At 43.8% G+C, this 18,417-nt stretch overlaps 1 protein-coding gene across 1 annotated transcript in view; it reads right to left on the reverse strand.

Annotated features, from left to right (window-relative positions):
• Positions 1-2,652: 2,652 nt before the first annotated feature.
• LOC115139189 (visinin-like protein 1) overlaps positions 2,653-18,417 on the reverse strand; it is a 42,871-nt gene continuing 27,106 nt past the window's right edge. Inside the window, exons 3-4 of the mRNA XM_029676322.2 lie at positions 5,646-5,861; positions 2,653-5,033 (exon numbers count right to left, since the gene is read on the reverse strand). Of these exons, the coding sequence (XP_029532182.1) occupies positions 4,836-5,033; positions 5,646-5,861 (414 nt within the window). The 3' untranslated portion in view covers positions 2,653-4,835. The remainder of the gene's footprint in view (positions 5,034-5,645; positions 5,862-18,417) is intronic.

Here is an 18,417-nt window from a genome sequence, read left to right on the forward strand (position 1 = left end):
AATGCTGCTTTTTAGTTAGCTTTGCGACAGTATCAAAAAGGAATTTCGGATTGTTCTTATTTTCCTCAATTAAGTTAGAAAAATAGGATGATCGAGGCAGTAAGGGCTCTTCGGTACTGCACGGTACCGTCCTTCCAAGCTACTCGGAAGACTTCCAGTTTGGTGTGGCGCCATTTCCGTTCCAATTTTCTGGAAGCTTGCTTCAGAGTTCGGGTATTTTCTGTGTACCAGGGAGCTAGTTTCTTATGAGAATTTTGTTTTAGTTTTTAGAGGTGCAACTGCATCTAGGGTATTGCGCAAGGTTAAATTGAGATCCTCAGTTAGGTGGTTAACTGATTTTTGTCCTCTGGCGTCCTTGGGTAGGCAGAGGGAGTCTGGAAGGGCATCAAGGAATCTTTGTGTTGTCTGTGAATTTATAGACTTTTGATGTTCCTTGGTTGGGGTCTGAGCAGATTATTTGTTGCAATTGCAAACGTAATAAAATGGTGGTCCGATAGTCCAGGATTATGAGGAAAAACATTAAGATCCACAACATTTATTCCATGGGACAAAACTAGGTCCAGCGTATGACTGTGACAGTGAGTGGGTCCAGAGACATGTTGGACAAAACCCACTGAGTCGATGATGGCTCCGAAAGCCTTTTGGAGTGGGTCTGTGGACTTTTCCATGTGAATATTAAAGTCACCAAAGATTAGAATATTATCTGCTATGACTACAAGGTCCGATAGGAATTCAGGGAACTCAGTGAGAAACGCTGTATATGGCCCAGGAGGCCTGTAAACAGTAGCTATAAAAAGTGATTGAGTAGGCTGCATAGATTTCATGACTAGAAGCTCAAAAGACGAAAACGTCATTTTTTTTTTTTTTTTTTTGTAAATTGAAATTTGCTATCGTAAATGTTAGCAACACCTCCGCCTTTGCGGGATGCACGGGGGATATGGTCACTAGTGTAGCCAGGAGGTGAGGCCTCATTTAAAACAGTAAATTCATCAGGCTTAAGCCATGTTTCAGTCAGGCCAATCACATCAAGATTATGATCAGTGATTAGTTCATTGACTATAATTGCCTTTGAAGTAAGGGATCTAACATTAAGTAGCCCTATTTTGAGATGTGAGGTATCATGATCTCTTTCAGTAATGACAGGAATGGAGGTGGTCTTTATCCTAGTGAGATTGCTAAGGCGAACACCGCCATGTTTAGTTTTGCCCAACCTAGGTCGAGGCACAGACACGGTCTCAATGGTGATAGCTGAGCTGACTACACTGACTGTGCTAGTGGCAGACTCCACTATGCTGGCAGGCTGGCTAACAGCCTGCTGCCTGGCCTGCACCCTATTTCATTGTGGAGCTAGAGGAGTTAGAGCCCTGTCTATGTTGGTAGATAAGATGAGAGCACCCCTCCAGCTAGGATGGAGTCCATCACTCCTCAGCAGGTCAGGCTTGATCCTGTTTGTGGGTGAGTCCCAGAAAGAGGGCCAATTATCTACAAATTATATCTTTTGGGAGGGGCAGAAAACAGTTTTCAACCAGCGATTGAGTTGTGAGACTCTGCTGTAGAGCTCATCACTCCCCCTAACTGGGAGGGGGCCAGAGACAATTACTCGATGCCGACACATCTTTCGAGCTGATATGCACGCAGAAGCTATGTTGCGCTTGGTGATCTCTGACTGTTTCATCCTAACATCGTTGGTGCCGACGTGGATAACAATATCTCTATACTCTCTACACTCGCCAGTTTTAGCTTTAGCCAGCACCATCTTCAGATTAGCCTTAACGTCGGTAGCCCTGCCCCCGGGTAAACAGTGTATGATCGCTGGATGATTCGCTTTAAGTCTAATACTGCGGGTAATGGAGTCGCCAATGACTAGAGTTTTCAATTTGTCAGAGCTAATGGTGGGAAGCTTCGGCGTCTCAGACCCCGTAACGGGAGGAGTAGAGACCAGAGAATGGCCTCTGACACCGACCCGCTGCTTAATGGGGAAAACCGGTTGAAAGTTTCTGTCGGCTGAATGAGCGACACCGGTTGAGTATTCCTACAGCATTTCCTTCCAGAAACCGTGAGAAAGTTGTCCGGCTGCGGGGACTGTGCCAGGGGATTTATACTAATATCTGTACTTACTGGTGGCACAGACGCTGTTTCATCCTTTCCTACACTGAAATTACCCTTGCCTAACGATTGCGTCTGAAGCTGGGCTAGTAGCACAGCTATCCTCGCCGTAAGGCGAGTACAGCGGCTGCAATTAGAAGGCATCATGTTAATGTTACTACTTAGCTTCGGCTGTTGGAGGTCCTGACGAATCGTGTCCAGATAAAGCGTCCGGAGTGAAAAAGTTGAGGAAAAAATAAATATATGAACGGTAATTAAAAAGTGAAAACCGTAAAGTTGTCAGGTAGCAAAATAGGTTGGCAACAAAACGCACAGCAACTCGAAAACAAGCCTGCAAGTTGTGAGTGGAGATGTTCTGGATTGTGGTAGATCTATACCCAAGACATCCTCATGAAGATCATCTCTACCGTTGGTTTGCCTGCTTATTCTAATATGAACACAACTATACAGATTGGTTTTATATGCAGTACTGCATACTATCACAACCCCCCCTCAACTCAATCTAGTATAGTTTCATTTTGTGCAATCTAATTCACACCTTCAGAAAACAGCCCATAGTTATTTTATTAGTTTAAATCACAACACAAGGACTAGCGCAGCCATGTCATCAGGGACACAATACATGCTACATGTACAACATAATCATTTAGTTTACATGGTTGCCATTGTTTACATTTGGTATCTGATAGTTTTTTTCAGTACAAACATTTCTGGGCAAATATGTTCATGGAAAGTTTTAGATGACAGTCAGCCTAATCTCTTGAGGAATTGTGATGGATTTGGTCTTGGCATTGCAGGTCAATTTGAATATGATTAGCATAACTCCTCCCAAATATGGAGATGACATGTGAAACAAAATGGGTAGTTAGTTAGTTACTAAATTGTAATAGTGATTTATACAAGCAGGGTCTACTTTAAACTAATATGTACAGGGGAATTATTAAATATTATCCAGTCAGGCTGGGGTCTTACAGCCTGGTCCCAGATCTGTTTGTGCCATCTTGCCAACTCCTATGTTGTGCCGTTACAATAACCAATAGGAGTTGTAAGCCCGCACAAACCAATCTGGGACCAGGCTAGGTATCCGAGGCTATTTCCAAGCTGGTGTCTTGCGTGGATGATAGGATACACTGCACCTGAAAAGGAAGAAGCTACTGTACAGTTTGTATGCTTCAGTATGTGAGAGAGGAATAAAAAAGTAGAAAAATTCGAACAATAAAGAGCAGCGTATTGTTAGGTACACTTTGGGCAAACTGTATAGCCTACCAAAACACATGGCTTAAGGGGTTTAGTCCTCTTGGCTTGGTTCATTAGGAATGGCATTCACTAGTTTCTTTAAGACATTGTTTTTAAACACTCATTTTTTTAACTGAGAGAGACAAAACAGTATGAGGTTATACTGATCGATGTTTAACACAATGTTATACTGGCCTTAGTTATTTTTTTCTTTACACCTATGAGTGGTATTAATAAACTCATGACAGGAACTTCGTCGAATTCAGCACGTTGATATGCAACCTGTATCTTCATTGAAGAAATGGTGTGATGACATAGGACTAAAACTAATTGGACCAATAGTAGGTAGGATAAAATACACTTAAAACCTCTTCATTGTTAAAGGGCTGAGATTCATTTTCAGATAGCTTTTTATATTACAACCTCTCATTGGTTATGACTCACAGGGTATAATTCCCCTGACAATACTGATGCTTTTATTTCAATTTATTTCATTTCTTTTAGACAAATATTTTTGTTGACTATTGGTTTTGTCATTGTTAAATATGCCACATTCAATATCTCCTCATTCCTAAATAGAGATGCAACAGGGATTTCTTAGCATCATAACTATTATTATTATCTACAAGTTTCATGCTCCCACAGGTACGGCAGTCAAAAAGAATGTCATGACCAAACACAAAAAATACATCCCATACATCAATACTTGTAGAAGGATCTATACGGTAGTATGATTTTTCCTATTAAATTATTATTATATGTTATGTTTAACTAACTGCATTTCATTAATAAGGCTTTGTCTTCATTATTCTAATAGAATGCAAAATTAAGGAGATTATTTTTAAGGCGAAACCTAAAGGCATGCAAATGAACTACATTTATTTTCACCGACAGTACAAGCACGTTTGGAAGGAAAAGTGTTTGATGAATAGGCTACTAATCCATCTCTTCATCTATCCAAATCTAATCTTTTATAAGAATGGATACATGGTTTATCAGAAACAGTTACTTTACCATAGGAATTTGGTTTGGTTGACATTACTCAATATATGAAACACATAGCTAGTGTCAGTAAACTCAGAACAATAAGTAGTAGCATAATTCAACATAGCACATCACTGATGCTAAAGCGCCAGTGGATTCAGACGGTATCTATGGAAAATACATTGCACACTTTACATTTTGGCAGTTGATTTTAAATAATTTAAATAATATTTATATATCTCTAAATATATTTGTGCGTGGTGTGAATATGTAGTGAGTGTGTGGTGATGCGTGTGTATCTTCGTGGGGTGTGTCTCAGTAGGTGTGTGTGTATATGTAAATATTTTATAGCAAATTAACATTCTCATGCACACAAGTGTTTCAAACACAAGAAGCAAATCCATTGAAAGGTAGTCCAAGCAATATTTTTTTTCAGTGGAAATAGCTGCAAACTGAATGGAACATGAATCTTCTGTGCAGTCCGTGGTGGTTCTCAATCCTCCCTCTCTCTATTTCTGCAGGTCACACTGCAGGAGTAATACAATGGAAGGGTCGCTCTTTGCTGCCTCTTTGAACTCGTCCAGTGATATCTGGTCGTCGTTATTCTTGTCCATCTTGCTGAAGATCTTGTCCACTCGCTGCTGGGGCGTCAGGCCGTCCTCGTTCATCTTCATCATGATCACAGTCCCCACCATCTTGTAGATGGCCTTAACAGAGGGGGAGAAATGATAGTTCAGTCATTGTTTACTTAAGTAGAGACATTTATAGGTCAAACACACTCTCTGAAAAACCCAACCTGATTAGTATTCAAGGCACACAAGAGGGCATTTGGGAATAGAGGAGGAAATGTCAAACATTCAGAAGGTAAAGAGTAGGGCCGGGACGATACTCCTTAGTATCTTGGCAAGGAAACAAAACAGCCCAAATGTTGGACACAAACATCTTTATGTTGTTGTCATCCAGTCACATATATTTATTTTCTAAGCCATAGAAACACAATGTTTTACATACAGCAGGTTTTTAAAGGACCAAAGAGTTTGGTCTACTTCGTGTTTTTATTTTTGCCATGGAAAACATATTGTGATATTGGTATTGTCCCGGCCCTAGTAAAGAGTAAACCCTGGCCATAAATTGGAGAACAAAAATATATATTTTTGATACTAATTTCCATGACTAATATCTCAACACTAATATGACATGAATGGCCTAAATGGCACACTATTCCCTATAAAGTGCACTACTTTTACAGAATAGGGTGCCATTTGGCACTGAGCATATGATTCATGATTAATCTCTATAGGCTGAACTCTGAACTTTACCTCGATGATCTCCAGCATCTCCACCCGTGTGATCTTGCCGTCTCCGTCCAGGTCGTACATGTTGAAGGCCCAGTTGAGTTTCTGTTCGAAGCTGCCTCGTGATGTGATGGACAGGGCACAGATGAACTCTCTGAAGTCGATGGTGCCGTCTCCGTTCTTATCAAAGGTCCTGAACGCATGCTGGGCAAACTTTGATGCATCTCCGTACGGGAAAAACTGAAAGAGAGAATGAAAACAGAAGAGATCCCATTTGAATTAGTTAGAAGGTGAACCCTGGCTTATAGACAGCTTAATCAATCATTCAAGACAATATCACATGTAGCTGGCTATACCTTTGATACACAGGAGGCTGGTGGGAGGAGCTATAGGAGGATGGGTTCATTGTAAAGACTGGAATAGAATAGGTGGAATGGTACCGTGTGTGTGCATGCAACTCTGATTGTGTGTCTGATGCTCAGTGTGTATGATACTAGCCCTGCAGCATATTGTTGAGATCCAGCAGAGGACTGCAATGCAGACCTAAGCTTTGTAGTCAGTCTGAGAGAGAAAGAGGAGGAGGAGAGCTGAGGAGAGGAGAAAAGTGGAGAGGAGACAGGGAGAGGGAGAGAGAGGTGAGAGGCAAGGCAAATAGAAAAAGGATAAGAGGAGTGCGAGGAGAGGAGGGAGCAGGGAGAATCCTCCATTCATCAGAGGGAACACTGTGGTGTTTTAACATGATTAAGCTCTCAAAAGGGCTCGGGGCTCCAAAGAGGCGCAGCGGTCTAAGGTACTGCATGTCAGTGCTTCAGGCGTCACTACAGCCCCTGGTTTGATTCCAGGCTGCGCACAATTGGCCCAGCGTCGTCCGGGTTCGGGTTTGGCCGGGGTAGGCCGTCATTGTAAATAAGAATTTGTTCTTAACTGACTTGCCTAGTTAAATAAAGGTAAAAAAATATAATAAATAAAAGGCAGCCATTTCCAGCCATTAACTTTAAACAGAGTCTTTCTACTTTAGAGCAGTGGTCTGACTTTTCTTCAGGATATATTTTTTGTTTTTATTCTACTTTTTTCTCCAGAAAAAATAACTGTTGTGTCACGTTCTGAGCTTTATTTCCTTTGTTTTGTCTTTATTAAGTATGGTCAGGGCGTGAGTTGGGATGGGCAGTCTATGTTTGTGTTTCTATGTTTTTTCTATTTCTGTGTTTGGCCTGATATGGTTTCAATCAGAGGCAGCTGTTTATCATTGTCCCTGATTGAGAACCATATTTAGGTAGCATGGGTTTCACTGTTGGTTTGTGGGTGTTTGTTTCCTGTGTCAGTGTTTGTGCCACACAGGACTGTTTTGTTTATATTCACTTTGTTATTTTGTATTCTGTCGTGTTCAGTTTATACTATTAAAACATGGACACTTACCACGCTGCGTTTTGGTCCGATCCTTACTCCTCTTCAGACGAAGAAGAGGAAATCTGTCGTTACAGAAACACCCACCACAAAAGGACCAAGCGGCGTGGTAACAGGCAGCAGCAGCAGCGAACCCAAGACTCCTGGACTTGGGAGGAAATTCTAGACAGGGGAGGACCCTGGGCACAGCCAGGGGAATATCGCCGCCCCAAAGCAGAGCTGGAGGCAGCGAAGGCAGAAAGGCGCTGGTATGAGGAGGCAGCATGGCGGCGCGGTTGGAGGCCCGAGAGTCAGCCCCAAAAAAATATTGGGGGAGGGGCACACAGGGAGTGTGGCAAAGCCAAGTAGGAGACCTGCGCCAACTTCCTGTGCTTACCAGAGAGAGGGACCGGGCAGGCACCGTGTTATGCGGTGGGGCGCACAGTTTCCCCAGTGCATGTGCATAGCCTGGTGCGGTACATTCCAGCTCCTCATATCGGCCGGGCTAGAGTGGGCATTGAGCCGGCTTTACGCATCTGGTCTCCAGTGCGTCTCCTCGGCATACATGGCACCAGCCTTACGCATGGTGTCCCCGGTTCGCCAGCACAGCCCAGTGCGGGCTATTCTACCTCGCCGCACTGGCCTGGCTACGGGGAGCATATAACCAGGTAAGGTTAGGCAGGCTCGGTGCTCAAGAGCTCCAGTGCGCCTACACGGTCCGGTCTATCCAGTGCCATCTCCACGAACCAGCCCTCCGGTGGCAGCCCCCCGCACCAGGCTGTCTCTCCGTTTTCTGCCTACAGGGTCTCCCGTCTGTCCGGAGCTGCTAGAGTCTCCCGTCTGTCCGGAGCCGCTAGAGTCTCCCGTCTGTCCGGAGCCGCTAGAGTCTCCCGTCTGTCCGGAGCCGCTAGAGTCTCCCGTCTGTCCGGAGCCGCTAGAGTCTCCCGTCTGTCCGGAGCCGCTAGAGTCTCCCGTCTGTCCGGAGCTGCTAGAGTCTCCCGTCTGTCCGGAGCTGCTAGAGTCTCCCGTCTGTCCGGAGCTGCTAGAGTCTCCCGTCTGTCCGGAGCTGCTAGAGTCTCCCGTCTGTCCGGAGCTGCTAGAGTCTCCCGTCTGTCCGGAGCCGCTAGAGTCTCCCGTCTGTCCGGAGCCGCTAGAGTCTCCCGTCTGTCCGGAGCTGCTAGAGTCTCCCGTCTGTCCGGAGCCGCTAGAGTCTCCCGTCTGTCCGGAGCTGCTAGAGTCTCCCGTCTGTCCGGAGCTGCTAGAGTCTCCCGTCTGTCCGGAGCTGCTAGAGTCTCCCGTCTGTCCGGAGCTGCTAGAGTCTCCCGTCTGTCCGGAGCTGCTAGAGTCTCCCGTCTGTCCGGAGCTGCTAGAGTCTCCCGTCTGTCCGGAGCTGCTAGAGTCTCCCGTCTGTCCGGAGCTGCCAGCGCCGTCAGTCAGCCAGAATCTGCCAGAGCCGTCAGTCAGCCAGGCTATGCCAGAATAGCCCTTCACTCCTTAGCTGCTGGAGTCTCCCGCCTGTCAGGCGCTGCCGGAGGCGTCCTTCACTCCAGTGCTGCCTGAGTCTCCCGCCTATTCGGGACCCATTTCTAGGGTCCCCAGTCCAAGGTCGGTGGCGAGGGTCTCCGCTTTAAAGAGGCCACGGAGGCGGGCGACGAGGCGCACTAAAACTATGGTGAAGTGGGGTCCACGTCCCGCGCCAGAACCGCCACCGTGGACAGACGCCCAACCAGACCCTCCCCTATAGGTTCAGGTTTTGCGGCCGGAGTCCGCACCTTTGGGGGGGGGGGGGTACTGCCACGTTCTGACCTTTATTTCCTTTGTTTTGTCTTTATTTAGTATGGTCAGGGTGTGAGTTGGGGTGGGCAGTCTGTGTTTATATGTTTATTCTATTTCTGTGTTTGGCCTGATATGGTTCTCCAATCAGAGGCAGCTGTTTATCGTTGTCCCTGATTGAGAACCATATTTAGGTAGCCTGGGTTTCACTGTTGGTTTGTGGGTGTTTGTTTCCTGTGTCAGTGTTTGTGCCACATGGGACTGTTTAGTTTATATTCACTTTGTTATTTTGTATTCTGTCGTGTTCAGTTTATACTATTAAAACATGGACACTTACCACGCTGCGTTTTGGTCTGATCCTTGCTACACCTCTTCAGACGAAGATGAGAATCTACCACTCCGCGAATGGTAGTTTGGTGGTCCCCGGAACAAAAAAGGTTGGTCTGAAATGGCTACCCACTAGGTCTTGTCAAAAGTAGTGCACTTCAAAGGGAATAGGGTGCCAATTGAGATGCACACCTTGAGTGTTCCTCCCGCTAAGCTCACAGTCAGTGGTGTAGTGGAGGGTAAACAGTTTACCCACCTTTTGCAGAAAAATGAATTAAAAGTATTGGGAGTGTTACTTTTTTCACCGCAACCGGTGAGTTTACACACGTTTTTACCACTACATCACTGCGCTACCGACTCAGTGGTCTTGTGGTTAGAGCGTCCGCCCTGAGATTAGAAGGTTGTAAATTCAATCCCTGGCCTAGTCATACCAAAAATGGGACCTGATGCATCTCCGTTTGGCACTCCAAGCTATTGATAGATTGGGGGTTAAGCCCTGTGATAGGCTAGTGTCCTGTCCAGGGTGTGTACATCAAGCTGCCTCATGCTACAGAAACAGGAGATAGGCTCCTGCCCTATGGGCCTCTAAGGCTTGTGCAAGGCTATTTAGATCACTGCACCCAGTGATAAACAAAATACTTTATCAGTAATATAATTGATAATTCTGCCTAAATCTTAGCGCATATTTCCAGAATTGTTATTATCACGTCACATTTCAAGGACATCATCGTCAATACATCATTCATTTGTTCATCTGTTTTAGGGAGGATGATGTCCCTAAATTTAAAAGTTCTTTACTACACTGGGATCAGCAACAACAACAAAAATCCCAGGACAAAGACATCTGATATGGGCAGAAAGCTTAAATTATTTTTAATCTTTTATTTTATTTGTATTTTTACCTTTATTTAACCAGGCAAGTCAGTTAAGAACAAATTCTTATTTTCAATGACAGGCTAGGAACAGTGGGTTAACTGCCTGTTCAGGGGCAGAACGACAGATTTGTACCTTGTCAGCTCGGGGGTTTGAACTTGCAACTTTCCGGTAACTAGTCCAATGCTCTAACCACTAGGCTACCCTAACTGCACTGTCAAATTTGCAGTAGCTATTACAGTGAAAGAATGTCATGCTATTGTTTGAGGAGAGTGCACAATTATGAACTTGAAAATGTATTGATAGACTAATTAGGCACATTTGGGCAGTCTTGATACAACATTTTCAACATATATGCAATGGTTCATTGGATCAGTCTACAACTTTTGCATACACTGCTGCCATCTAGTGGCCAAAATCGAAATTGCATCTGGAATAATACATTGTGCTTTCTCTTGCATTTCAAAGTTGATGGTACAACAATGAAAAATACATTATTTTTTATTATCTTTTACCAGATCTAATGTGTTATAGTCGCCTACATTCATTTCACATTTCCACAAACTTCCACACATTTCCACAAACTTCAAAGTGTTTCCTTTCAAATGGTATCAAGAATATGCAGGCAGTTAGATTTGGGTATGTCATTTTAGGTGACAATTTAAAAAAAGGGTTGGATCCATAAGAGGATTTATTAACTTCTACATAGTTAACTGAAACCCTTCTTGTTGAGTGCTGTGTCCCTGTTCAGTATATGTTCCTGTTCAGTACCTTACCCTGTCCAGTATGTCCCTGTTCAGTATCTGTTCCGTTCAGCACCTGTCCAGTACCTTACCCTGTCCAGTACCTTACCCTGTCCAGTACATGTCCCTGTTCAGTATCTGTTCCTGTTCAGCACATGTCCAGTACCTTACCCTGTCCAGTACATGTCCCTGTTCAGTACCTGTCCCTGTCCATCACCTGTCCAGTACCTTACCCTGTCCAGTACCTGTCCCTGTTCAGTACCTGTCCCTGATCAGTACCTGTTCCTATTCATCACTTGTCCCTGCTCAGTACCTGTTCCTGTTCAGTACCTGTCCCTGTTCAGTACCTGTCCCTGTTCAGTATCTGTTCCTGTTCAGCACCTGTCTAGTACCTTACCCTGTCCAGTAAATGTCCCTGTTCAGTACCTGTCCCTGTTCAGCACCTGTCTCTGATCACTACCTGTCCCTGTTCAGTAACTGTTCCTGTTCAGTCAGGAGGGTCAGGACAGTAGAGAGGAAAATAAATACCTGCAGAAGTGGAGAGAGAGGGGCAGGGAGAGAGAGATAGAGAGAGCCAGAGATAGCAACACATAAATAGAGAGATGGAGAGGGTAAGATAGAGAGTAGAGGGAGAGAGAAAGAGAGGGAGAGGGAGAAGAGAGACTGCATCTCCTGCTGATTATTCCTCCCTGAGAATATATCCAGTTATGAAACACCTATGATTTTTTTAATTTTTTTAATTTAATAAATGACTTCTAAATGACTAAAACCTAAACGTAAAATGTGAAAGCTCTAGCTAGACGTGGGCCAGGACAATTGGACTGACTGACTGTGAAACGTCTCCTTTTAAGCCCTCATTTACCTGGTCCTTTCCCTTCCTGTCCTTATCTGATATGGAGGCTATGCATTGGTTAAAAACCAAGACAGAAAAAAGAGCATTACATGGAGAATTAGTAGTGGCAGGTACTGGTCATAGTAGCCTGGTAGTGGCAAGTACTGGTCATAGTAGCCTAGTAGTGGCATGTACTGGTCATAGTAGCCTGGTAGTGGCAGGTACTGGTCATAGTAGCCTGGAATTGAAACTGATATGCTCAGTTTCATAATTGTTAACAGAGCACATAGCACTGTGAATATTATAACAGCCCATTTTCGCTTAACAACGTGATGATGACCCAACACACACAACGTCTCTATGAATTACCAGTTAATATCCCCTGATAACGGACAGCTCATTAGAAAATAGCCATAACTTATATTTTATCACCACCATATTTTACAGTAGGTGTGGGTTTCTTTTCTGCTTCTGCTTACCCCTCTAGCACTGAGATGCAGTGCCTTAGACCGCTGAACCAGGGTTTGTAGTGACCCCTCTAGCACTGAGATGCAGTGCCTTAGACCGCTGCGCCACATCCAACAAATGTAAACACCTGGAATTTCCTAAACGGCACTGGCACTTGGATCGGAACCGATGCTTTGGTCAGATGACATGAAAAAATATATTTTTGGCCACGCACACCAGTGGTGGGTTTGGCATCGAAATGAGAATGCATGAGCAGAAAAGAAACCCATACCTACTTTTGGGGGGATTTTTGATGTTATGGGGCTATTTTGTTTCCACTGGTCGTGTGGCCCTTGTTATTAAGGTCAACAGCATCATGAACTATCCAGTATCAAGATAATTTGGTTGAAAACTTGGTTGCCTCTGCCAGAAGGCTGAAAACGCAAGTGGATCTTCCAGCAAGACAATAACCCCAAGCACTAATCAAAATCCACAAAGAAATGGTTAATTGGCCACATAATCAACATTTTGCAATGGCCATCTCAGTCTCTGGACTTGAAACCCATTGAAAACCTGTGGTTTGAATTGAAGAGGGCAATCCATAAGCACAGATGAAGGATATCAAGGATCTGGAAGGATTCTGTATGGAGTAACGATCTAAGATCCCTCCCAATGTGTTCTCCAATCTCATAAAACATTTGAGGAAAGGCTCAGTGTCGTTATCCTTGCAAGGTGAGGTATTGAAAGGCATTGAAAACAGGTATAAATCTTGACCTCTACCTTTTTGATAAAATAAATGTATTACTTGTTAGACTAAATATATTTCTCTGAGCAATTGTATTAGTATAAAATAATATAATCTCCCCAAAAATTTGAACAACATAGCTCAGTATTTGAATGATTTATTTTATAAAGTCTGGAGAGTTTGGAATCTGATTGATTGATTGCTTCTGTGGACAGGTGTCTTGTATACAGGTAACAAACTGAGATTAGGAGCACTCCCTTTAAGAGTGTGCTCCTAATCTCAGCTCGTTACCTGTATAAAAGACACCAGGGAGCCAGAAATCTTTCTGATTGAGAGGGGTTCAAATACTTATTTCCCTCATTAAAATGCAAATCAATTTATAACATTTTTGACATGCGTTTTTCTGGATTTTTGTTGTTGTTATTCTGTCTCTCACTGTTCAAATAAACCTACCATTAAAATTATAGACTGATCATTTCTTTGTCAGTGGGCGAACGTACAAAATAAGCAGGGGATCAAATACTTTTTTCCCTCACTGTATAGACCCAGGTTCAGGCAGACACAGCTGGCCTAGTAAACGCGGATGTCAGTGGGGTAGAGAGGAATAGAGCACAGGTGAACAACGCCACAAGCACAGCCAAGGGATGGAGAGAGATTGGAACAGGAAAGAGGGTGAGAGAGAGATGATCTACTTCCTTTGGCAATGTAAACATATGTTCCCCATGCCAATAAAGCCCTTTAAATTGAATTAAATTGAGAAAGTGATAGACAGATAGAGAGAGGGATAAAGAAAGAGAGAACTGCAGAGAGAGAGAGAGAGAGATGCAGAGACCTCGCTCGCTGTGGCCACATTAACTATGCAGTCACACTCATAATGGAGGCCATTTCACACTCTCATAACAGCAGTGGCCATGATCAGGCTCTGGATGGAACAAGGCTTATACAAGCAGAATGACAACAACCCTGTCTGTGGTAAATCACTCTACTCTCTGAGACATTATTTCTCTTAACAATGATAACAGGAGAACAAGTCAGAATGAAAGCTTTCACTGTAGCCTACATAATCTGAAACAGTTAGGATATCTTTCAAACAGCTATATTGTTATTTTAGTGACATGCTAACTGGAAGTGGATGAAAGGTAGAGACTGGTTGGATACCATCATAAGACCATGGCCATTACTATGCAACAACATAAACATCCATGGAGACTTCCCATAGGGAATAGGGTGCTATAACACAACAACATAAACATCCATGGAGACTTCCCATAGGGAATAGGATGCTATAACACAACAACATAAACATCCATGGAGACTTCCCATAGGGAATAGGGTGCTATTTGCGACGGAACCCTGGGCTGGATGGCCTGCCATCTCGCTAGTCTCTGCTCTAAACATGGCATGCTGAGTGACAACGCACATAGGACAACCAATAATGCCTGGGCCGGACGGGTGCTATGGTGACTCTCTCTGTCTCTGTGACACAACATTTTCCACTGGCAGTATGTCACATGGAGATATGGAGAGGAAGAGCATGTTTGTGCTAGAGGCTAGCCTTGGATGGGCCAGTGATATACAGCTAAATTAATGGAGTTGTAACCTGCATCTTTCATCAAAGAAACAGTTTTCCACATCACTTATTGATTTAAAAAAATATTTAAAAAATAAAGAAATCAAATCAAATCAACTTTTATTAGTCACACTCACATGGTTAGCAGATGTTAATGCGAGTGTAGCGAAATGCTTGTGCTTCTAGTTCCGACAATGCAGTAATAACCAACAAGTAATCTAACTAACTATTCCACAACTACTACCCAAGTGTAAAGGGATAAAGAATATGTACATAAACATATATGAATGAGTGATGGTGCAGAACGGCATAGGCAAGATGCAGTAGATGGTATAGAGTACAGTATATACAGTGCCTTGCGAAAGTATTCGCCCCCATTGAACTTTGCGACCTTTTGCCACATTTCAGGCTTCAAACATAAAGATATAAAACTGTATTTTTTTGTGAAGAATCAACAACAAGTGGGACACAATCATGAAGTGGAACGACATTTATTGGATATTAGCAGTGCGCGCTAAATAGCGTTTCAATCGGTGATGTCACTTTCTCTGAGACCTTGAAGTAGTAGTTCCCCTTGCTCTGCAAGGGCTGCGGCTTTTGTGGTGACTGTTGTTGATGTGTGCAGAGGGTCCCTGGTTCGCGCCTGGGTATGGGCGAGGGGACGGTCTAAAGTTATACTGTTACACATAAGCCTGCCACACACTATACAATACATTAATTAAACATAAGAATGAGCTTGAGTTTTTGTCACAACCCTCGTGGGAAGTGACAAAGAGCTCTTTTAGGACCAGAGCACAAGTAATAATAGAATAATAATCAATAATTTTGCTCTTTATTGAACCATCTTACATGTAAAACATCGAAAATAGTGAATAACTCACCACAGGTTAATGAGAAGGGTGTGCTTGAATGGATGCACATAACTCTGCAATGTTGTATTGGAGAGAGTCTCAGTCTTAAATCATTTTCCACACGCAGTCTGTGCCTGTATTTAGTTTTCATGCTATTGAGGGGCGAGAATCCACTCTCACATAGGTATGTGGTTGCAAAGGGCATCAGTGTCTTAACAGCCTGATTTGCCAAGGCAGGATACTCTGAGCGCAGCCCAATTCAGAAATCTGTCAGTGGCTTCTGATTAAATGACATTTTCCCAGAACCTCTTGTTGCAATTTTGATGATGCTCTCTTGTTCAGATATCGGTAAGTGGACTGCAGGCAGGGCATGAAGGGGATAACGAATTCAGTTGTTTGTGTTATCCGTTTTGGGAAAGTACCTGCGTAATTGCACACCCAACTCATTCAGGTGCTTCGCTATATCACATTTGACATTGTCCATAAGCTTGACTTCATTTGCACACAAAAAATCATGCAATGATGGAAAGACCTGTGTGTTGTCCTTGTTAATGGAAACAGAGAAGAGCTCCAACTTCTTAATCATAGCCTCAATTTTGTTCCGCACCATGAATGTAGTTGCAGAGAGTCCCTGTAATCCTAGATTCATATCATTCAGGCGAGAAAAAACATCACCCAGATAGGCCAGTCGTGTGAGAAACTCGTCATCATGCAAGCGGTCAGACAAGTGAAAATTATGGTCAGTAAAGAAAACTTTTAAGCTCTTCTCTCAATTAAAGAGAACGTGTCAATACTTTGCCCCTTGATAACCAGTGCACTATAGCCCCGTTGGAAAATATAATTGGACTGTTTGAAAATGTGAAGAAAAAATTATATCTTAAAAAAAAATGTGAATCACATTTTTATTTGGCGTACCCCCGACAGCATTGCACGTACCCCAGTTTGGGAATACCTGCAGGTGATTCATTCTATTGTAGTATGCCAGTAGGCTTATTTGGAAGGGACAAGGCATCTATTGATGACTCTGTACTTTCAGTGAAGGATTTGTTTTATGACAATCTCGACTTGTGTACTCTTCCCTGTAGACTCAATGTCAGGATTTTGTGTGACAGTTACCGATCTGTTCAGGAAACAGCAGAGGGAGCACCCCCCTATCCACATCAACGGGACAGTAGTGGAGAGGGTAGTGGGTTTTAAGTTCCTCGGCATACACATCACGGACAAACTGAATTGGTCCACCCACACAGACAGCGTGGTGAAGAAGGCGCAGCAGCACTTCTTCAACCTCAGGAGGCTAAAGAAATTCCGCATGTCACGAAAAGCACTCACAAACTTCTACAGATGCACAATCGAGAGCATCCTGTCGGGCTGTATCACCGCCTGGTACGGCAACTGCTCCACCCACAACCATAAGGCTCTCCAGAGGGTGGTGAGGTCTGCACAACGCATCACCGGGGGCAAACTACCTGCCCTCCAGGACACCTACACCACCTGATGTCACAGGAAGGCCATAAAGATCATCAAGGACAACAACCACCCGAGCCACTGCCTGTATACCCCGCTATCATCCAGAAGGCGAGGTCAGTACAGGTGCATCAAAGCAGGGACCGAGAGACTGAAAAACAGCTTCTATCTCAAGGCCATCAGACTGTTAAACAGTCACCACTAACATTGAGTGGCTGCTGCCAACATACTGACTCAACTCCAGCCACTTTAATAATGGAAATGGATGGAAATTAATGTAAAAAATGTATCACTAGCCACTTTAAAAAATGCCACTTAATATAATGTTTACATACCCTACATTACTCATCTCATATGTATATGTATATACTGTACTCTATATACTGTACTCTATATCATCTACTGCATCTTGCCATCTTTATGTAATACATGTTTCACTAGCCACTTTAAACTATGCCACTTTATGTTTATATACCCTACATTACTCATCTCATATGTACAGTGCCTTGCGAAAGTATTCGGCCCCCTTGAACTTTGCGACCTTTTGCCACATTTCAGGCTTCAAACATAAAGATATAAAACTGTATTTTTTTGTGAAGAATCAACAACAAGTGGGACACAATCATGAAGTGGAACGACATTTATTGGATATTTCAAACTTTTTTAACAAATCAAAAACTGAAAAATTGGCCGTGCAAAATTATTCAGCCCCCTTAAGTTAATACTTTGTAGCGCCACCTTTTGCTGCGATTACAGCTGTAAGTAGCTTGGGGTATGTCTCTATCAGTTTTGCACATCGAGAGACTGACATTTTTTCCCATTCCTCCTTGCAAAACAGCTCGAGCTCAGTGAGGTTGGATGGAGAGCATTTGTGAACAGAAGTTTTCAGTTCTTTCCACAGATTCTCGATTGGATTCAGGTCTGGACTTTGACTTGGCCATTCTAACACCTGGATATGTTTATTTTTGAACCATTCCATTGTAGATTTTGCTTTATGTTTTGGATCATTGTCTTGTTTGAAGACAAATCTCCGTCCCAGTCTCAGGTCTTTTGCAGACTCCATCAGGTTTCTTCCAGAATGGTCCTGTATTTGGCTCCATCCATCTTCCCATCAATTTTAACCATCTTCCGTGTCCCTGCTGAAGAAAAGCAGGCCCAAACCATGATGCTCCCTGCCTGTGCCATTAAACCCCTACAACTCATCCAGAACGCCACAGCCCGTCTGGTGTTCAACCTTCCCAAGTTCTCTCACGTCACCCCGCTCCTCCGCTCTCTCCACTGGCTTCCAGTTGAAGCTCGCATCCGCTACAAGACCATGGTGCTTGCCTACGGAGCTGTGAGGGGAACGGCACCGCAGTACCTCCAGGCTCTGATCAGGCCCTACACCCAAACAAGGGCACTGCGTTCATCCACCTCTGGCCTGCTCGCCTCCCTACCACTGAGGAAGTACAGTTCCCGCTCAGCCCAGTCAAAACTGTTCGCTGCTCTGGCCCCCCAATGGTGGAACAAACTCCCTCACGACGCCAGGACAGCGGAGTCAATCACCACCTTCCGGAGACACCTGAAACCCCACCTCTTTAAGGAATACCTAGGATAGGATAAAGTAATCCTTCTCACCCCCCTTAAAAGATTTAGATGCACTATTGTAAAGTGGCTGTTCCACTGGATGTCATAAGGTGAATGCACCAATTTGTAAGTCGCTCTGGATAAGAGCGTCTGCTAAATGACTTAAATGAAATGAAATGAAATGCTGCCACCACCATGTTTGACAGTGGGGATGGTGTGTTC

Source organism: Oncorhynchus nerka, linkage group LG13, assembly GCF_034236695.1.
Source record: "Oncorhynchus nerka isolate Pitt River linkage group LG13, Oner_Uvic_2.0, whole genome shotgun sequence".
NCBI classification, from domain to species: domain Eukaryota; kingdom Metazoa; phylum Chordata; class Actinopteri; order Salmoniformes; family Salmonidae; genus Oncorhynchus; species Oncorhynchus nerka.